The sequence below is a fragment of the Aplysia californica genome, unplaced genomic scaffold (assembly GCF_000002075.1).
Source record: "Aplysia californica isolate F4 #8 unplaced genomic scaffold, AplCal3.0 scaffold00022, whole genome shotgun sequence".
Lineage (NCBI taxonomy): Eukaryota > Metazoa > Mollusca > Gastropoda > Aplysiida > Aplysiidae > Aplysia > Aplysia californica.
In genome coordinates, this window is record NW_004797292.1 from 265,314 (window position 1) to 285,149 (window position 19,836).

A 19,836-nucleotide genomic window follows, 5' to 3' on the forward strand; every position below is an offset into this window, starting at 1 on the left:
AGAGTCTCAATTTTCTATATTCGTCATTTTCTGTATTGATCTAAAAATTGACTAATATCAATACCATTTTGTCCATCAATGCTGTCTTTACGAAACAGGGTAATAGTCAAATAGTCACACGATGGTGACACATTTAACACCCTGAGCCCTGGCCAGTATAGAATCACAGTGGTCACTCCATACTGGTGTTCATTTTCACACTTTCTCAAAATATTGTCAGGAAAGTAAATACTAAGCTACTGGCTTAATCTTTTGCTCAGATAATGATATATGTGTGGCGTGCTGACAAAACAAGTTACTTCTCACAATCCTCAAATGGATATATTGGCCAAAAATCAACATTAGGGTCAAATTTGTAGACTTTCTATTAATGCCATGTTCTTTAACTATAACATAAATTTTATTATTTCATACTTATAAATGGTAAAAAATTTCACCTGTAAGCGAGATGTATTTATTTCCTTAAGGTTTGAATCCCAGAAGTAATTCATTTTGTCAGCACGCTTCACATATTTCTCCTGTTTGTAGTACTTGTTAAACTTTCCTTTCCATAAACTTAATACCCCACTATTTCCAATTCTGGAAAACAATTCTGCTCACTAAATGTGGCAGAAAATAACACGAAAAAGAATATTGTAACACAAAAATATTAGGGCAAGATCTTAAATGTTATGATAAATATGATATACAGCCTTTTAAAGTTCTCAGAGACCTCTAGATCTAAAACGTTTTCATAATAATAAGCTGAGTAAAGAAGACGAAGGGCCTCAAGTAGGTCACCAAAGTGAAAGTAGTTTTATATCAAAAGTGCTTCCGTATTTTAGAGTTCTTCATTTCCGGTTAGAAATATGATTTAACTCAACTTTACATAAAAATTATATTTCATTATTAGATCGTCATCTTGAAAAACAGAACAAATCCCAGTCCCGTCCATGTTCGGGATCAGAACCAAGCTGATATCCCGTCTATGCTTAGGACCAGGGCTTAGGGAGTTAAAACATTGGTGCAGGAAATATGGACAATAGTCCATATTACCCCAAGAAACGCACAAAGCAGTCGTCAGTGATTTTTCTGCGACTACTGCCATTTTCCCCTCACAGTCTTCATATATATCAATCTCAAGCAGAATTAATTAACAAATGAGAAGAATTCACACTCCTTTATTTTAAATCCACCAATAAAGTCGAACAGTCTTTATCAGCAGCACATGAATCATTATTTTACTTTAGTTGCAAGAGTTCTGATAAGCCCACTATGCCAGGGCCCTCTTTTGGTATGAAATCCAAAATTAAGATATATATCACTAAATTGGTCATTAAATTTTAACAAGTGAACCTATTTCAATAGTTCTTCATTTAATGAATGAGCTCCCGGTAACAGATTTGCCGAAAAGTAAGTTGACATCGAAGCCGTTATAAAGGAATGTGCCACAGCTGCTCACCGGAGATTGTGAGTTAATGTCCTGAAGAAGAGTGAGCACATCTCTCTCAGTTGTTTCATTGTTCTACAAGAGTTGGAGACTGGTTGTTGGTAGATATAAAGACTACAATTTAAAAAAAATATCTATAGAGTTTTGCAGGAAAACTACACACAACAGCAGCAGACAATGATACAGCTATCCAACTCTCCTCACTGTCCACTTGGAAGTACAGATTTAAGATTCAACTTTGTATAGATGAAAACAAATGCAGCGTGTAAAAATTAAAATTGGATTCAATAATGTCCTTGGCGGTAACTGAAAGTATCAATATATGTGTGCGCGCAGAGGAAAATCAGTCGGATCTCGCAAAGGCCCTAAACGAGTTAGAGCCTTCAAAACATAAAATTGGGCTATTTTAGGGATTATGTGATGTTTACAAAATCAGATGCTTGGTCCAATTGCCGTTCGATTTCTGTTTGTTTTATAACAGATAAAACATTAGAAATGTATTAAATCGCCATTTGTGAGACACACCCGTCGATTAATTACGCTCATGAAAACCCCGAGCCAGGAGGAAGAGATGCGCTACACGCTTCCATTCCCGACGCCTTTTCGCACCTCTTTGGTTCGCAGCTACACACTTTAAACCTAGTACTTTGACACACCACAAGAAAGCTTGTTTTCTCTACTTCTAGGTCATGTATAGCGCGCAGGGTTTCAAAAGAACTGAAATTACTGCGAATCCTTTCTACAGACTTACGTAGTGTCTACTACGCACAGTGAAAGTTATCACAAGATTGAGTGTGTTTTGCTACACAAAACTGCGTGAAATGATGTATTCCGCTAGATAACTGCACTAACGTTTATTTATGATCTAATTTTTATGAAAAAGTGTACCCAGACTTGTGAAGAAATTAACAAACCGCTATTTTCAGCTGATAGTCGCGTCGCGTCAGCTCCCATTTTATAATCAACAGTTTCAAAATGGCAGCCTCCGTGAGCGCATCGTACGACGAAGTTGCAAAACTTTTGAACCTGAATGAAACTGATTCAGTGGCATTTTCAGGCCTAGTGACCGAATATTTTGCTGCAGACGACCGTCAAGAAAATGATTCAAGAAGTGAAGAGGACGATTTTGTGGACGAAATGGTAAGTGTAGCGTCCCATCCCCTCCTTTACTTTGGGTTAAAATCTCACAGCAGACACTAGATCTAGATCTAGATCTAGATCTAGAATCTAGATTAGATCTAGCCCACTGCCTGACATTCTACATACACAGTACACAGTTTATTTATTTCTATTGCATAGATCTAGATCTAGTCTATACTTCGATTGTTTAATGGAATAAGCCTTTTTTTTCTAACTAGATCTAGTGCTAGATCTAGATCTAAATCTAGGCCTATTTCTTGAGTCCTTTTCCAAGTTGTTCTGATTGTGGAAACTGTTGTTGCTTTTGTCAAAAGCAGGCCTCTATCCTCTATTTAATTCTATAGTAGTCTTTGCCCCATGCCAAGCCAATCAACTGTTTAAGTTTGTACTATTCTAGCTGAACTGAACATTATGCACCCAGTTGTGGATCTATAGGCCTACCTATTAGTATTAGATTTTTGACGAAGAGTATTTCTGCATGCACACCAAGTAATCACTACGCTACTAGATTCTAGATCTAGGCCCAATGCACTTGCTATGCTTGTGAAAAGGGAAATTAAATATAGATTCTCGACCTATTAAGGGCAAATCAAATTCAGCTGTAAATCCTCTCACATGAAGGCCAGTGGTAGTGGACCTATCCATGCATTGTACTCAGCATGGACAATGGCTTTGGTAGGTTGTTACACCTAATCTTCACTAAACATTTGAATTGGTATGTTATGCAGATGAATGCTGAGCTTCTTAAAATTGTTGTGCCTTTGTTGAAATGTACACATACTTTTTTCAACTAGGTGCCGAGGCATCTGAGGCGACTGAGTATGAATCAGCCTTTGTCCCCGTCAACCCAGACCTGGCAGAGAGGATTGTGCCACTGAATCGGGATAACCCCGACATACCCGTTCAAGACCTTGGACCAGCAGGGGAAAATACGTCACCTCTCATCAAAGAAAACATTCAGTGTTCGTGCAAAGGTAGACCACCATGCCACTCTCCATTTTCAGTAGCAGACATAGAGGAGTTTCGTCTGCAGTATTTGGCTCTAGATTGAAATGAGCTAGATATGGTACTGCTGGCAAAGATTGCCTGTGGCATTCATCTGGATGATGTTACCAGGAACTCAAAGCATTCTTCCCAAACTGAGCGCAAAACTCAAAGGATCGACTACAGTCATCTCGGGCATCCAATCTGCAGAGATTTCTTCAGATACGTACATGGCATCAGTCAACACAAACTGACAGCCCTGTTAAAGCACTACAAGGTTAAAGGTGTGGAGGCAAGGGCCCACAAAAACAAGAAAAAGTTGCCAGCTAATGCCCTTTCTTACCAAGACACAAGAAGGGTAGTAGACTAGATCGTCAACTATGCAAAAGTGCAGGCAATCCATCTGCCTGGCAGGACACCCAACCACTGGGTCACAAACATCCAACTTTTACCGACAATCTGTACCAAGAAAGCAGTGTATGACGAGTACAAAGCATCAGCCGAACTAAGTAGCGTTAAAGCAGTCAAGCTCCGCACATTCCAGCATTTGTGGAAGACCTTACTTCCTTTTATAAAGACAATGCCACCAGCCAGTGATCTTTGCAGGACATGTCAACAGGGAGCGACCAGGCTCCTCAACACGACGCTGGACTTTTCTTCTGCTCTGAAAGAGCTTCAAGAACACCAAACGAAACTGAAGCTGGAAAGAGATAACTATATTGAAGTTTGTCAGAGGATAAAGACTCAAATGCCAGAGGGAGTAAAACTTGGGCCACACAGTCACTGCTCTTTTCAAGGAGCAAACCACCTGTCCTTCGACTTTGCACAACAGGTGCATTATCCGCATAATCCGCTTCAGCCAGGACCAATTTATTTTAAAACCCCAAGAAAATGCGGAATCTTCGGAATAAATTATTGCGAGGCCCTGAAGAAACAGGTGAACTACCTCATTGACGAGGCACATTCTTGTGGCAAGGGAGCCAATGTCGTCGTATCTCTCCTACACGACTACCTGGAGAATCATGGGCTCGGAGAAACCCATCTCTACCTGCACGCTGATAATTGTGCTGGTCAAAACAAAAACAGCACAATGATCTGGTACCTTATGTGGAGATGTCTGACACAGCGACACCAGAAAATTACCCTCAGTTTTCTTCTAACTGGCAACACAAAATTCAGCCCAGATGGTGGCTTTGGGCTCATCAAAAGAAAGTATAAAGTGAATCGGGTCGACTGCCTCGAAGATATAACAAATGTGGTGAACTTTTCATCAGAAATGAACGAGGCAAAACTTGTTGGGAGTGAGCAGGGACCCTCTCAAGTTTTGACATATGATTGAGCACTCTATCTGGCCCAGTACTTCAACAAAGTGAAGAACATAAAAAAAATACCATCATTTCACAGTAGACAACAGTGGTTTCCTGAAAGTGAAGGAATATGCAGACGCTGAAGAGCAGGAACAGATTTTGGTGAAGAGACAGCCTGGCATCAGCACCATGCCCCCAGTTATTGTTACCAAAGGTCTGGACGCCAAACGCCAGATGTATCTGTACCAGAAGATACGCCCTTTCGCCGCGGATCGTATGAAAGACCTCGTTGCTCCCCTACCACAGACTATTGATCAGCCTTCAGAAATGGAGTCTGACAACACGGACACTGAAGATGAGCAGCCAGCTTTGAAACAACACAAACCAAGTCAAGCCACTGTAAGGGGTCGGGGTTGTGGGAGACCACGCGGCCGCGGTCTTGGAGTAAGGAAGTAACCCCCCCCCCCCACCCTCGGAGTAATAGCAAGGACTCTTCACATCAAGCAGTGAGTAAAATTCTTCAGTTTTCTGTGTTGACATTATACAGTTTGCTTGTCAGGTCTGAATTAGTTTAGGAATGGCTTTAAGATACCTCTGAATTCAACAAAATCCATTTTTCTTTAATTCTCAACTTTAAATGCGATTTTCTCAAAATGTCAGTTTTATGGGCGAGTTCACACATTTTGCCATAACGTTTGAACGAAACAAGGTATTGTCCTCAAATAAACTGCAAAATGCTCAGAAATGAGTGGAGAACACATTGCAATCAAAATCTCAATTATCTCCCATGGTCAGATGTGACTGATTTTCCTATGCACGCACACATATTTCAAGTGCCACAGCATTGAAACTTTTTCAACTTATAACAACTTTTCATCTATTTTAGCAACATTAAGCACTCAGAGTGTTGTTCCGTACCTGTTCACTAGCACAAAAGATCAAGGTAACACAGGCCTTATAGTGTCAATTTTTTCCCTCCAGCGCTGAACCACCATCATTTTCATTCACAGCACTGTGGTGAACAAAGTCAGAGGACTCCGCTGTACCCGAATCTTCAGTGTTGGTCAGCACTTGTGGCTGCTGTTGTTGTGGAGGTGGCTGACCCAACACTGCTGGAGGCATTGACGTTGACAGCGCAGAGGAGGAAGTGTTGAGACATGTGATGTGGTATACTGTGCTGCCATCCGCCTCCGATACGACAGCCTTCACCACAGCGTTGGAGCCGTCTTCCAGTTTCAGCACCTAAAGAAGAGGAGGATGAGGAGGAAGTTGAGAGAGCCTATTGTTGAGGATTTCGTTTCATTTTGTTCTATAGGTGGTGGTGGTAGGGGTGGTGGGGGGGGAGGTTTCTTAGGTTAAAAATATACTGTTGATACCATCTATTGGCTGATTCACCATCATCGCCTTCTCATCCTGGACACTGACAAATACTTTTCATATTTCCCTAATTCCCTGATTACTATGCAATGTAGACACATTAAGATGAAAGTTGAAAATTCAATGAAAAGCAGCTTTTTAGCTCTTATTTTTCCAGTTTATAGCAACTGCATATGATCATGGACACATTTTTCAAGGAACAAATGTACACAGCTGTACCAAAAAGGAAAAAAAAAAGGATGGAACCACACCAGAACACACACCAACAATGTATTCTGTGAGAAGAAGCACAATGCTATCTGACCAAGACAAAGGTCACTAGACTTAAGATAAAAAGAAAAACTTGACAACCAAATCTGTAAATTCAAGTATTAATTATTTGTCTCTGATGGAAGGGTTCCTTATACTTATTCCTCCAAAAGAGGGCATAACTTTGAGTAAAAGGACAGAAGGAGCACATCAAGGTGATAAAGGCAATTTAGTGCAGGGATAACACAAAACAGAAACAACAGAAGGAAATGGAAAAAAAAGTAGGAGTTGGTACGTTGTAATCCACATAACAACAGCTTCGTAATAATAACACATAACACAAGTGAGGCTAGGATAAGAAAAAGTAGTAGGGTGTACTTTTCATTTTCAAAAGTGATTTTTTTGTACTTTTAAACAATTTCAAAATCGAAATCAGTAAAAGCGTTTTTGTTCTTTGTTTTAAAACACTCATTTTGCTTTTAAAAATAGAACTTGAAAACTAAACAAAAAATGACAGTACCTGCCCTATTTTGGTACCCTCCAGAATGCGGTGGAAGTCTCCACTACTGAGTACAGCTGACTGGTCGGAAGTCTTGTCTGAACTGCTCTCTTCTTCCATCTGGAAAACAAAACAAATCATAAAAGTGAGGTGCAACTGTAACTCATCCATGAAGATGACTTTGCACTGTAAAGCACAACAGGCAAATACTTTTACCTTATTATTCTTTTTCCAAGACAATGAAGACAGAAAGCAAAAATAAAAGAAAGAAGGTGAAAATTTTAACATTTTGAACACAAAACAAATCATTGACAAGATAAGGGTCACATAGTATATATATTTCTTAAGAATACAATGAAGACAGGCAGAAAAGACAAAGAGAAAAACAAAACAAATAAATGACGAGATATGGGTCATTTAGTGCATATATTTTTTTAAAAACCAAAGCAATGAAGACGTGCAGAAAAAAGAGAAACAAAGAGAAAATTCTAAATTTTAATAGTAATCAACTATCTTTTCCATGGAAGCACTAGCAACAATAATCACTTCCCTCTCTCCCTCAGCTTCCAAACCCACCCATCCCACCCCTTAAAAAACCCAACCAAAAAAAACAACAATAATCCCCCTCTAAAAAAACAACAAAAATAAAACAAAACAAGACCCCTTTCAGTTCTTTATAAACAATCTCAACCATCCTGACACTCAAAAAGCATAAACACTGACCTTATGTTTCTTCAGATGTCGATGGCAGGACCCCACATCATGGAAGGTCATACCACAGACACTACACTGGTACGGCTTGCGGCCGAAGTGAGCGTTTTCGTGATCTATAAGGTACTGCTTCCTGGTGAACGCCCGCGGACACTCGCTACACTGGAAAGGGCGCTCGCCTGTGTGCTTGATCATGTGCCTTAAAAGGTCTCCTGTGAGGAAGTAAGTCATAAAAGTGAGGCGCGACTGTAACACATCCATGAACATGACTTTGCAATGTAAGGCACAAGAAGCAAATACTTTTACTTGATTATTTTTTGGAACAAAATATTTAGAGTTGTCCTTCCAACAATTATTGACAATTATTTCAATTATATTTCCAACATTTTTTCTCTTTTATTTACTATGAAATGTTTTCGAAAGCAATGAAGAGCATGCTTCAAAAACAAACCAATGGTTCAACTTCAAAATAAACCCTTTGAGAAATGAGTAACTCAGAATAAAAGATTCAGAAGTCAATTCTTAATAAATGCAACCCAGGAGCAAGCCAGTTCTCATTTTGAGAGGTTCTGTCTTTAATACACAGTATGGATGATGTTTGTAGTCGCTTTATGTTTAATATTTCTTACAGACGTTGTTGACAAAATGATATACTCAGTAACATCATACATTAAAAGTCTCCCTCTACAATCAGCTTCACCGGCTTTGAGATACACATAAGAAATTTGCTCTAAAACTGACAGAGGATCTCTGTAGATGCAGCAGGCCGACGGAGCGCTACCCAAACAAGCCTTACTGTAAAGCTTATCAGGACAGTGTCTCAAAAGAGTAACACATGGGTGCAAAAAAGTTCATACTATCCACAACCTGGTGTCATACTTGTCAACTTTTTCAAAACCCTGTCAGGGACACCGACATCATAACATCAGATTATGATTATGTAACAAGAAACAAAATTTCATAAAGTGGGACTGGTTTTTGAGTAGAGTACCATGTGATGAATTTGAGCCCTCAAAATGATGTCCTTTCAAATTCCCAATTACTAAATCCTGGGCAGTTCGGGAAATTTGGGATCATCATCAAGCCTGTGGGGTTCTCCTCCCAAGACCCTATCAACTTCATTGTTGCCTTGGATCAGGCCTAAGAAGCTAAAGTCTGTCCTGCATAAAAGTTAACCCCCCCCCCTCCCCTTTCCCCAAGATCCTACTCTGACAAGACAAAATTGGTTTATAATTCTAACATTAGAATTTTAGCTAAGAGACACTGACAAACGTCAACATAAGAAATCGCTGTCAAGAGATAGCTTTATTGTTCAGGATTTAAAACCAGCCCCACACCATAGGAAGTGAATTACATAATTATATTGTTCAGGTCTTTAAAGGCTTTCCCACATAAAAGGAAGACAATTATTATGTATTTTGACCATATTCACATGTCAAGACATATAAGCCTGTGTTTGGTGGGACAAACACAATTTATTTCCTCAATATCACTCCTGGAGACATGCTGGCCACATTACTATGCACTTATGGAGATCTGAAATTTGATTATGAAGTAGAAAGGCACTTGGGGACTTGGTAATTACAACTTATACACTGAGGATCATGGGTTGTTCTCCATATTCTGCCTAACACCCCGTTTTTCCCAACATCCAGCAGAAATGACACAACATCCAAGTACAGTAGTCTCCGCCTAAACGCACGCCATCCAAAAGCATGCTCCGCTCAAACACACGCTTTCGTCATCTGACGGGTTTTTTACTATATAATTTAGACGTACAAACGCACGGTCACTCCCTTTAAACGCACGCTTCGATCTGCTAAACACGATGACAGGTAAAGCTTGACTAGGCAAAGGAAAATTTTCACTACGACTAATTGTACGATCTGCACAGCTAGCATAAGACTAGCCTAGAAAACCGGATATTTGGTGAGACTGCCCCTTTCGCCGAACAAAGAGAGTGATGGACAACGTTTTCACACCCAACTTTCCACAGACACACAGGTCTAGGACTGGTCAGTGAAATGTTGGGGGGTTGGGGGACTCAAACGTTATTTGATTGGTCACTGGAAATGCATCTCTTTGAGAGAAGGTTTCTGACTGGTGTTTGACTGACTGCATGTTGGCTAATGTTTAGTTAGACCTAAGCCTAAGATGCGCAACACGTGTGAATGCTCGTTCATGAATTTATGGTCGGGGGTGGTCGCTTGGAAAGCTATTGGTTCCCAATATTTTATGGAGCATTCATTACATCGAGTCTGTCTTCTGCCCTCCCCCCCCCCCCACACACACACACCCATTCAACGCCTTTGCAGTACTTAACCGCAGTCGGGGAATCCTTCACAAAACAATCACGTGTCGTCACATTATGGGCCCAAAGTGACCCCCACCCCAAAGGGAAGTCACTAGAATATCAAGGCAATGAGATGACTGCATCCCTTCCTCCCTTTGCAGAGGTTTATGTAAACACATGCTCCGTATAAACACACGCTAAGAAACCCTCCCAAGCACTGTGCGTTTAGGCGGAGACTACTGTAACAACTGAAAGATTATGGAAGTTTTTTCCTCATTCTGCCCAGAATATATGATATGGGTAAGAGTGATATGCATACACGGAATTACACGTCTGAGACAGAGGGTATTTTAGAGCATACCAGGCCGCTCTGCCATAGGTCCCATAAGGCTGAGGACTGAGAGGAAAAATACGAAAGAATAAACTTGACAAAGGGGTTACCCATGCAGTCCTGTGAGACATGGGTCATATGTAGAGGTGGGCAAAATCTGGACACCTATCTGAATGACCAGATAATTATCAATAAAACATTATCAGAATTCAGACTCGTCACCTCTCTTTCCTGACCCCTTTGGCGAAGTGGGTGCACCCATCTGCTGAAGTGATACTAACCCGTTTGCGGAAGCACTTCTAACCCATTTGCCAAAGCGGTTCATAACATTATTTGCCGAAGATGTGCACTAACATCGTACCCCGATTTTGCTAAAGCGACTCATTGCCCAGCCCTAGTCATAAGGGATAGAAGAGTATAAATCATCAGTTTAACATTAGAGACTCAACAAACAAAAAAATAACACAGCAGTGTTTCCTTCTTACCCATACACAGCTTTCCAGTTCTCACCTTTAGTGTAGCATTTAACAGAGCATTCGGTGCATGGGAAGCTGGCCTGACGTTTGTGCCTCTTGACATGTATGTCCAACTGACATTTCTGTCGGAAGGCCTTGCCACACAGGTCACACAGGTGACCCTTCTTGTTTGTGTGTCTGTCCATGTGTGCGGTGAGTGTGCATTTCTGGGTGAAAGCTCTGCCACACACCTGGCATCTGGAAAGATTTGAAAAGCATAAAAAAAGATAGAGATATCAATAGCACTATTGCCAAACTTAAGTCAGGAAAGCACCACAGATTTTTTCTTTAATATGATGTTAAAAAAGTAGGAGGAATAAAAGCACTAATCAGAGTGTAATGAACTGCTTAATATATCTACATCTTGCTTCAGAAAAAAGGATAAATTACTTGACGGAGTTACTCAGACAGATGAGCAATCAGCTAAGTGTATGTTCACCGGTACGTTACACAATGCTGCATTCACATCATGAAACAGAATTAGGAGGACATCTTGCAGCAAGAAGCTGAGCACTGAAAGAAGCCTGGAGGTTTGGAGGTCCAAGTAAGGCCATTATTCTATAATACCACAATGGTGTTCCTCACAGCCAATCTGACTTAAAAGCTGTACCCATAGGCAGGGCTGGAAGATATTGCCACATTCTCAACATGGTCTTGACCTTGCTACAACAAACTTTAATCTTTTTTGGTCCATAAAGTAGAGCTGGGCCGCGAGCGCTAGAACAGAACTGAATCGCCACTCTTCCCTGCGAAACGCGATTCGCGATTCACTCCAGCGGAACGCGGAACAGTATCGCCTTCCGATTCCCGATTCATTCCCCTGTCGTTGTCACCACCATGCGGCTTGTTTGTAGCTCTACCTGATCTATAGGCCTAGTGCTGCTCGTATGTCGCAAGCCCAAGAACAGAACATGGAACGGAACACTTAGCACTGCTCCCCTTATTTTACAAAAGATGGCATAATCCAACCTCCCTATTAAAACAAAATGAACGGGTTCCAACCAATAAACAGAAGGAATTTTATGGAGCAATTGTTTTAGCGAATCATGGTGAGCATATGGGGTGATTTATGGGGTCACTAATTGAGGTCAGTAGAGGGGCGCAACCAGGTGTTGGGCGCAACGAAAGGGAGCGGGGGGGGGGGGGGGGATGGCGGACGAGACGTCTCGATGGCGGTGCAACAAGAGTGGAACTCGCGAAGTAGCGTTGATATGATGCTGTTCCGTTTCACGAATACAACAAGCCCCGAGACTTAGTGTTCCGCGAGCGCTTGCTTACTCGCGATTCTTTGAAGCCAACTGAATCGTGAATCGCCACTCTCAAATTTGGCGAGCAGGATCCAGCTCTACCATAAAGTGATATTTAATAGAAAAGCTTTTCAGAAATGAGATGATGACCGCATCATGTGTGTCACCATTCTATGACTACTTTTTTAAAGGAAGGGATGTGTCATGTCGCAGTGGAATCAGGCATGTCAATTTTGGGGCATATGAAGTTACTGGTAGGCCTATAATTTTAAAGCCTATTCCTTTGCCTTTATTTTGATTTCCAACTATATGGCATCGGCAAATAATTCACATCCACAGTGCGGCAGTTCCCAATTCGGCTCATCATTTTTAAGCCACATCATCCCTCTGGGACTAAGCCTCTTCACTCTGAATTATTGGTGGCTAAAATTGATTCAGAGGTCCAAGCTCATAATTAACCAAGATTATCTTGAAAGAGACATAAAACTGAAACCTTCCAGAAAAAGATACTTACACAAAGGGTCGTTCTCCTGTGTGGGTTCGCATGTGTACACTGAGGGAGCGTTTCTCCGTGAAGCACTTGCTACATGCAGAGCACTGGAAAGGCTTCAAGCCAACGTGGGTTGCCTCATGCCGATCTCGGTTTGCCTTTGTGGTGAACTTGCGATCACACTGCCCACAGCTGTATGGCTTGACCCCTGTGTGTGTTCTCATATGGGCTGATAGGGGAATATATGAAAATAGGATGTCAAAATAAGAAACTCATGGGTCCTGTGTGTGCACGTGTTCACTCATATCAAACTAACACAGACACCACTAATTAGTTTTAGTGAAATGCTTTTGTAACTTGTATGCCTTGTAATAAACTGAAATGCAGAGAGAGTTGCATGACAAACAATTCAATCAAACACAAAAATGAGCATAATACTGGATCAATATCTTTTAATTACAAATTTTATATTGAGTGGTGTTTCCACATCAACCAAAGAAACCTTAGTTCCAATGAAACCTTAGTTTTAAAAACTCATGTATATGAACTGAACTGCATAAAAATTATATAATATTCAAGCTTTAGCCAAGCCACATTGAACGCTCAATCAACTCGACAAAGAACAAACCACACTTGAAACTTAAAACACATTGCCTTCAAAATAGCTTCACACATTTCAAACCATCATTACCATAAGTCTGCTCTTATCAGTAAAAGATGCATGTCAAGTCTGTAAAAAATAACAAGATCTTTCTGTCATACTGATGATGCTCAAAGGGCTAGGAAAAGACCAGTTGGGAAAATAGAAAGTGTTGAATTCAAGAAGTCATTGTTTTTGCTGAAGCTGAGGAAACCAATTCTCTCAACTGAAGAAAAAAACACCCAGATCGTTTTATCAAGCTGTGATGAGCTACAAGAAACGCTGTGAGAGATTTAAAGTGACCTGAACTGACAGTTCCCTCTGTGTGTCACAAAAGTGTTGGTGGCAGAGGAAGCAGAAGATGAAAATGAGCAGAATAGTAAAAGATGAAATGAAGAGTTACTACCTTAAAAATGTAAAACTTCACTTATATTAGGATAGAGTCAAGTTACTGATTCAAAATGTTACAAGACAATACTGCCGTAAGCAGATAAAATACCTTTTTTCATTTTCAGGCATCAATTTTTTTATTTGCAAAATCAAATTTCTGATCAGTTACCCTACTTGCGTGAAAAAATCAAAGCGAAACTGACTAGTTTTTTAAATAAATTAGAATTCCAATTCTGGAAGAACGCTATTTTTAAATTACGCTGACTAAAATCCTCTTTATATCAAAACTGCTGTGAACAATAAAAAAGGCATTTTGTCAGCTTATGGCAGAATAGTAATGGAAAAGAAGCGGACAGAGAAGACCACAGAGTACCTCCTAACCGCCAGCTTAAGATGAAGAAATTATATATACAACAATAACTACAAAATATACAAAAATGAAAAGTTCGTCTCACCTGCCATGGAAGATGCATAGTGGAGAACCCGCTGACAAATGGGACAAGTACGGTCAATCGTATCCTCTTTTAAGTACTCTTTGGAGTTTTTCGCCCTTTTTTTTCGTCCTCTTTTCGACTTTTTATCCCCAGCCACTTCATACTCCACCACATCGTACCCTGCATCCAGAGGGTGACCCCCTGAAATAGCCACCTCACTTGTACTGACCACTTGATTAGGTCCTAAAATCTGAACCTCTCCATCTGATGTCCAGATCACATTATCCACATGTTGAACTTCCACAATCTGTTGTCCGTTCAGTAATTGGACAGTCTGTGGGCATGACGTAAAATAGCTGGACTTGGTGCTGGCAATCTCTTCTGCTGCGGACTGAGTCATTTCCTCCTCAGTAGAAATCTTTGCTTCTTCAGTGCCACTCTTTTTTAGCTCCTCTTCAAGAGCCGATATGATCGTCTCTATGTCAGAAGCATTTCGCTGAGCCAGAGGGCCACCCTGAGCTTCAGGTTGCTCCCTGCATTCAGCACTAACGTCAACAACCCCAGCAGCATTGGTTTCCATCCCTACAGGCTGGTTTTGACTCGGAACACCAAACTTATTGTCACCAGAAGACACTGTCACTTTGCAAGCCGGCAACAAACTGTTTGACACATTCAGATCAGAATTCTTTTCCTCCAATACAGTTTCAGCTAACATGGTGTGAGACTCTGATACTGACACATTACTGAGTTTTTCAACCACAGAACTTGAAGAACAAGTCAGAGCACTCTTGTTCAAGTCAGAAGCAACAAGTCCGTTGTTCTGGGTCTTCAGAATGTCCATTGTATCCCTCACATTTGTGATCTGCATAACATTACCATCCACCGGAACCAGCGTGATGCTGAAATTTTCCTGCTCACGCCCACATGCCTCCTCTTTCACCGGATGAGGGGGGAAAAGAGAGCCGGAGTCCACTCCAAACTCTTTACCTTGGTGATCACTAAATTCTCTAACAGAATCTTCAGGTCTATCCTCACTCTTGACACTGATAGCTCTGTCAATGTCTTCTGCGCTCACCACAGTACATTCCATGCTTTTACTACTTCTTGACCGTGTCACTGGGCGACCCACAGGCCACGCCATCTTCCTGGATCGTTGTGGAGGATTTCTAACTTGCTCGCCATTTTCCCTGACAGGTTCTTCAAAAGAGAATGTTGAATTTTGTTCCTGACTGATCATAGTGACTGTTTCAACATTTTGCTCTCCTATGCTTAAATCTTCTTTGTTAATAACAATTGGTTCAACAATTTCTTCCTTACCAACATTTCCCTGAAAACTGTTGCTCAAGTCAGCAAAATCAAAATACTCCAGACTAGCATCATTCACCAAACTACCGGCACCACCACTATTCTCCTCTCCATCCACTGCTACAGTCTCAAAATAGTCAGCAATCTTTTTCTGATTGGCTAGCTTCAAAACCCGATACTTCCGATGTCCGACTTCTAAACATCTAACCGGGACATATATTGTGATAGCATCCCTATCAAGCCGTTTGAGGAACTGGTCTCCCCTTTTCTTTTCAGCAGAGTTCCTCAATGCCTTTGAGGTCTTCCTGGGCGTCTCCACTATATCACCCTTTCCATTGACAGCAATTTTCACAGCCGATGACACTGTCTTCCAAAATCGCCATATATCCCCTTTGTCATCACTGTCTAAGAAGCCCAGCAGAGGCAAGCAGTCATTCACCTGCAAAGAGAGATTGGTCATCATTTGTAAAGGTGATTGCCTTGGACAGGGGGTCCTTAGTTCAACTATATTGACAAACATCACATTCTTTCACAAAGTAATATTAAACATCTTGAAAGGGAAAGTTTTGACTGAAAGCAGGTTTCATTCAGAGAGTCCGTTCAAATTTACGGGAAAGAGTGCTTTTTCACCATGACAATACCCGCCCGCATAGTGCCAGAGCAAGGAAGACAATCATCTCATTTAAACGGAGAACACTACCATACCCAGTTTATTTTCCTGATTTGGCATCTACAGACTTCCACCTCTTGGTCCTACGAAAGAAGCATTGAGAGGTCAACACTATGAAAATGAAGAAATTAACCATTTGAGCCCTGACCTCCTGAGGCTACCGTGCCCCTCTATCCAAGCTCCTGAGCAATATATTACATTAACATTCATATGATCGTCAGAATCACATTCCATATCCCACTAATGGTAGCCCTCATCAGTACTAACATCTAATGAAGAAAGATTTTTAAAATAATCAGTAACATCCTGTGAAGTGAACATGGTTTGCCGTGCATGTTTTGTCCCAGACGGGCCAGGTCTGGGATAGGGTCTAGCTTACCGTTGTACCGGTGGCTAGGCATAAGGGCAATTTTATGCGCCACCGGTGTACCAGTGGCTAAGGCTCAAAGGGTTATGGCTACTGTAAAAAAATTGGCTACTGTAAAAAAATTGGCTAAAATTCAAAAACTCACAACTGGTTCTGTTGTTCAATTCTACGAAGCTGACATGGACAATGGCTAGGGAATGAGATGCAAAATAGAAATCTAATCCTCTGATGCTCCCCTACAATTTAAGTCATGATGAAAGTTGTAAATCCGTTCTTTCTTCTTAAAATTATAATTATATAATAAACTTGCACTATTTCTGAGTAAAATATATTATGTTCGTTCTTAACTCGTGTCATAATTACATCATCTGACTTTCTAAGGTCTAAAAAACACAAATTGTTAAACATACCATCCCAAGTAATGACCGGTGTTAAACATTGGTTTGACATTGATCAATCAGAAGGAAAATTTTCGGCTTCATCCCATGGTTTTGCTTAAATATGACTGAAATTGAGATAATCCAGGTTTGTCATAAAATAATATTATGAACAAACACTTTATGATATTTACACAAAATATTATGAGTGGGACTTCCCACTGTTTCACAACATCCTTTTACATGGTGCCATAAGCATGGAAGAACAGTGTGATGACGACTCAAAAGAGATGCGAAGAAGAAGCAAAAATATGCTCGTCATAATGGATTGTCACAATGTATGAACGTGACAGTGTCATTTATTTAATGTGGTTATGAACGAAACCTACCATGTAATTTACAGTTGTCTTGTGATGTATTTTAAATTTTAACACAACTAAAGTATGTACTAGACCTTACTTACATTCTGATATTTTAATTTTTATCATAAGTGTATGGGTGTGTATTTTAATCAGTATTTTACTTTTGTAGTAATTGTTATGAACAAACTACTTCTTGTCCATTTAATATATTTTGGGGGCTTTTCAGTGTCAATAAACTTTAAAAGCATGTACACAGATATACATATTATGTGGAGAGGTTCATTTAATTATAATAAAAGTGTTTTTAAGTGAATAAAAGAACAAAACATAATTTTTAGGCCAAAACTGAAATTTGTCATATTGTTATGAACGAACCATTGAATGTCTTCTGAGTTTTTTTCCGGGTATTAACTTTAAATTCTTCACACATATAAAGCATATTTTGAGGAGAGTCTCATAAATGAAAACCATTTTATGTAAAAGACAACGATAATTTAAGTTTTTGGACCCGAAGTAAAATTTGTCAAAATAGTTACGAACGAAACAGTTTGTCATATATAGTTATATGAACAAAACCTCATTCCATGTAATTTACAGTTGTTTTGGGTTTAATTTTAACCCAACTAAAGGAAGTATCAGACCTTGCTTACATTCTGGGTTTTTAATTTTTACCATAAATAAGTGTATGGATGGGTGTGTATTTTAATCCGTATTTCACTTTTAGTAATTGAACTGTTAAGAGCAAACTACTTTTCTTGTCCATTTAACACATTTTGAGGGCTTTTCAGAGCGTAAACTTTAAAAACATACACAGATACATAAGATGTAGAGAGTTTCATTTAAAAGAAGTATTTTTAAGTGAATGGCAGATAAATGTATAAATATTTAGAAAACTGAAGTCTGCCATGTATATTGTTATGAACAAACCATCAAATGTATTTCTGAGGGTTCTTCAGTGGATAAACTTCGTAATTCTTCCAACATAAAATGCATATTTTGAGGAGAGTCTCACAAATGAAAAACATTTTATGTGAATCACAAAATAAAGTTAATTATTTCAGCCCAAAGTAAAATTTGTCACAATAGTTATGAACATGATAATAGTGTGTCATAATGATTATGAACGAACCTGTTAACTTATTCATAACATACCCGATGACCAGTTTGCATTGAAAAATAATTGTTGTGGTCTTTTAATTAATCACTTGGCTAATTGATAGTTTTTGGTCACTTATTTTTCGTTCCTGAATGACACAGAAAAGTTTTTTTTTTAATTAATTAAAAAATTTATATCCTGTCAATTCTATGTATTTTTGGAAGGTCTCAAAATATAACCTCAACCTAGCTGAAGAAAAGAACTTTAATTACGGAGTGTCTACGTACATGGTAACCAGGCACGTAGTCTCAGTATCTACGTACGGTAATCGGGCACCTAGTCTCATTATCTATGAAAGTCTAGGTACACAGTTTCGCCATCGTGACCAGTCAGTGAAACTGTGAGTTCGTGTCACATAATGAGTACCGGTTGGGGTCACCAAAGTTCATTCAAAGTCTGTGCGCTGCGAAAGAGACCTATAGGGCTCTGGAGAAAGGGGGGATTATAATTGATATTTTTAAAAGGTACAGTCCGGGGAGGGGTGGGGTTGAAGGCAACAACGGATGACAAAAACTGAACTTGGAGTTCTGAACTATCCGGTTACCGTGTACGTGATGCTGAGACTACATGCCCGGTTGCCAGTTACCGTGCACATAGACACTGAGGCTAGGTGCCTGGTTACCGTGTACATAGACACTCCGCTTTAATTTTTCATAAATTTGTGTCATTTTATATGAACAAACTTTTCACTATTTCCGTCATTTAAGCCAGAATTACAATAAATAAGACCATTGCATACAGCTTAGGCAGTTACTGAGCCTGCAAGACAAGAGCAATCATTAGGCCATATATATATATATATGATGATTAAAGAGTTACTTACTAATCTAGATTCTAGATCTAGTTGATTTTAGTTTTAGACCTCATTAGTAACACGCTGGTATCCCACCTTTTCAAAGGCAAAATCACATTCGTTCAAGATATTTAATATGGAAGTGGCTATCCTCACCCGGGGTGAGAATAGAAATACGATGACCTCTCACCCCGGGTGAGACTTGACAGCGTTGGCTATTCTCACCCGGTGTGAAACAAGACCTGTTTTTCCTTATTTCAGAATACTGTCTATCGGTGTGGATGATCAAATTGATAAAAGCCAAGAAAAAATTACGTTATAGTTATAGCACAAAAGTAAACTAATTTGACCATCTACAAAGATGCTCTGGCTATACTTTTCGAATCGAGCCGAACTACGCGGGTCGCCATTTTGTTTTGTCCGGAAGTTCTCGCGCTACTCCTCTCTCTCTCTCCACTGCCCACAGACTAAATTGCACGCTTTTAGGCTAACAGTGTTAATGGAACGTTTGTTCACGTCACAGAATTCTACAATTTTGTTATCAGTGTAGAATTCTGTGGTTCAGGGTGAACGCTACACTGGTTGGCCTAGGCCTAGGCTATAACGGTGAACACACACCGGGTGAGAATAGCCAAAAGACTCGCCTGCACTATTCTCACCCAGGGTGAGAATAGAGGTGGCCATTTCATATTGGAAGTGGCTATTCTCATCCGGGGTGAGAATAGAAAAACTCTACCTCTCACCCCGGGTGAGACTTGCCAGCGTAGGCT

At 40.0% G+C, this 19,836-nt stretch overlaps 1 protein-coding gene across 1 annotated transcript in view; it reads right to left on the minus strand.

The window, feature by feature from the left end:
- Nucleotides 1-5,312: 5,312 nt before the first annotated feature.
- Nucleotides 5,313-19,836, minus strand: part of LOC101858908 (gastrula zinc finger protein XlCGF48.2) — a 16,167-nt gene continuing 1,643 nt past the window's right edge. Inside the window, exons 2-7 of the mRNA XM_005090812.3 lie at nt 14,058-15,780; nt 12,597-12,801; nt 10,831-11,033; nt 7,709-7,908; nt 7,007-7,105; nt 5,313-6,102 (exon numbers count right to left, since the gene is read on the minus strand). Of these exons, the coding sequence (XP_005090869.1) occupies nt 5,824-6,102; nt 7,007-7,105; nt 7,709-7,908; nt 10,831-11,033; nt 12,597-12,801; nt 14,058-15,780 (2,709 nt within the window). The 3' untranslated portion in view covers nt 5,313-5,823. The remainder of the gene's footprint in view (nt 6,103-7,006; nt 7,106-7,708; nt 7,909-10,830; nt 11,034-12,596; nt 12,802-14,057; nt 15,781-19,836) is intronic.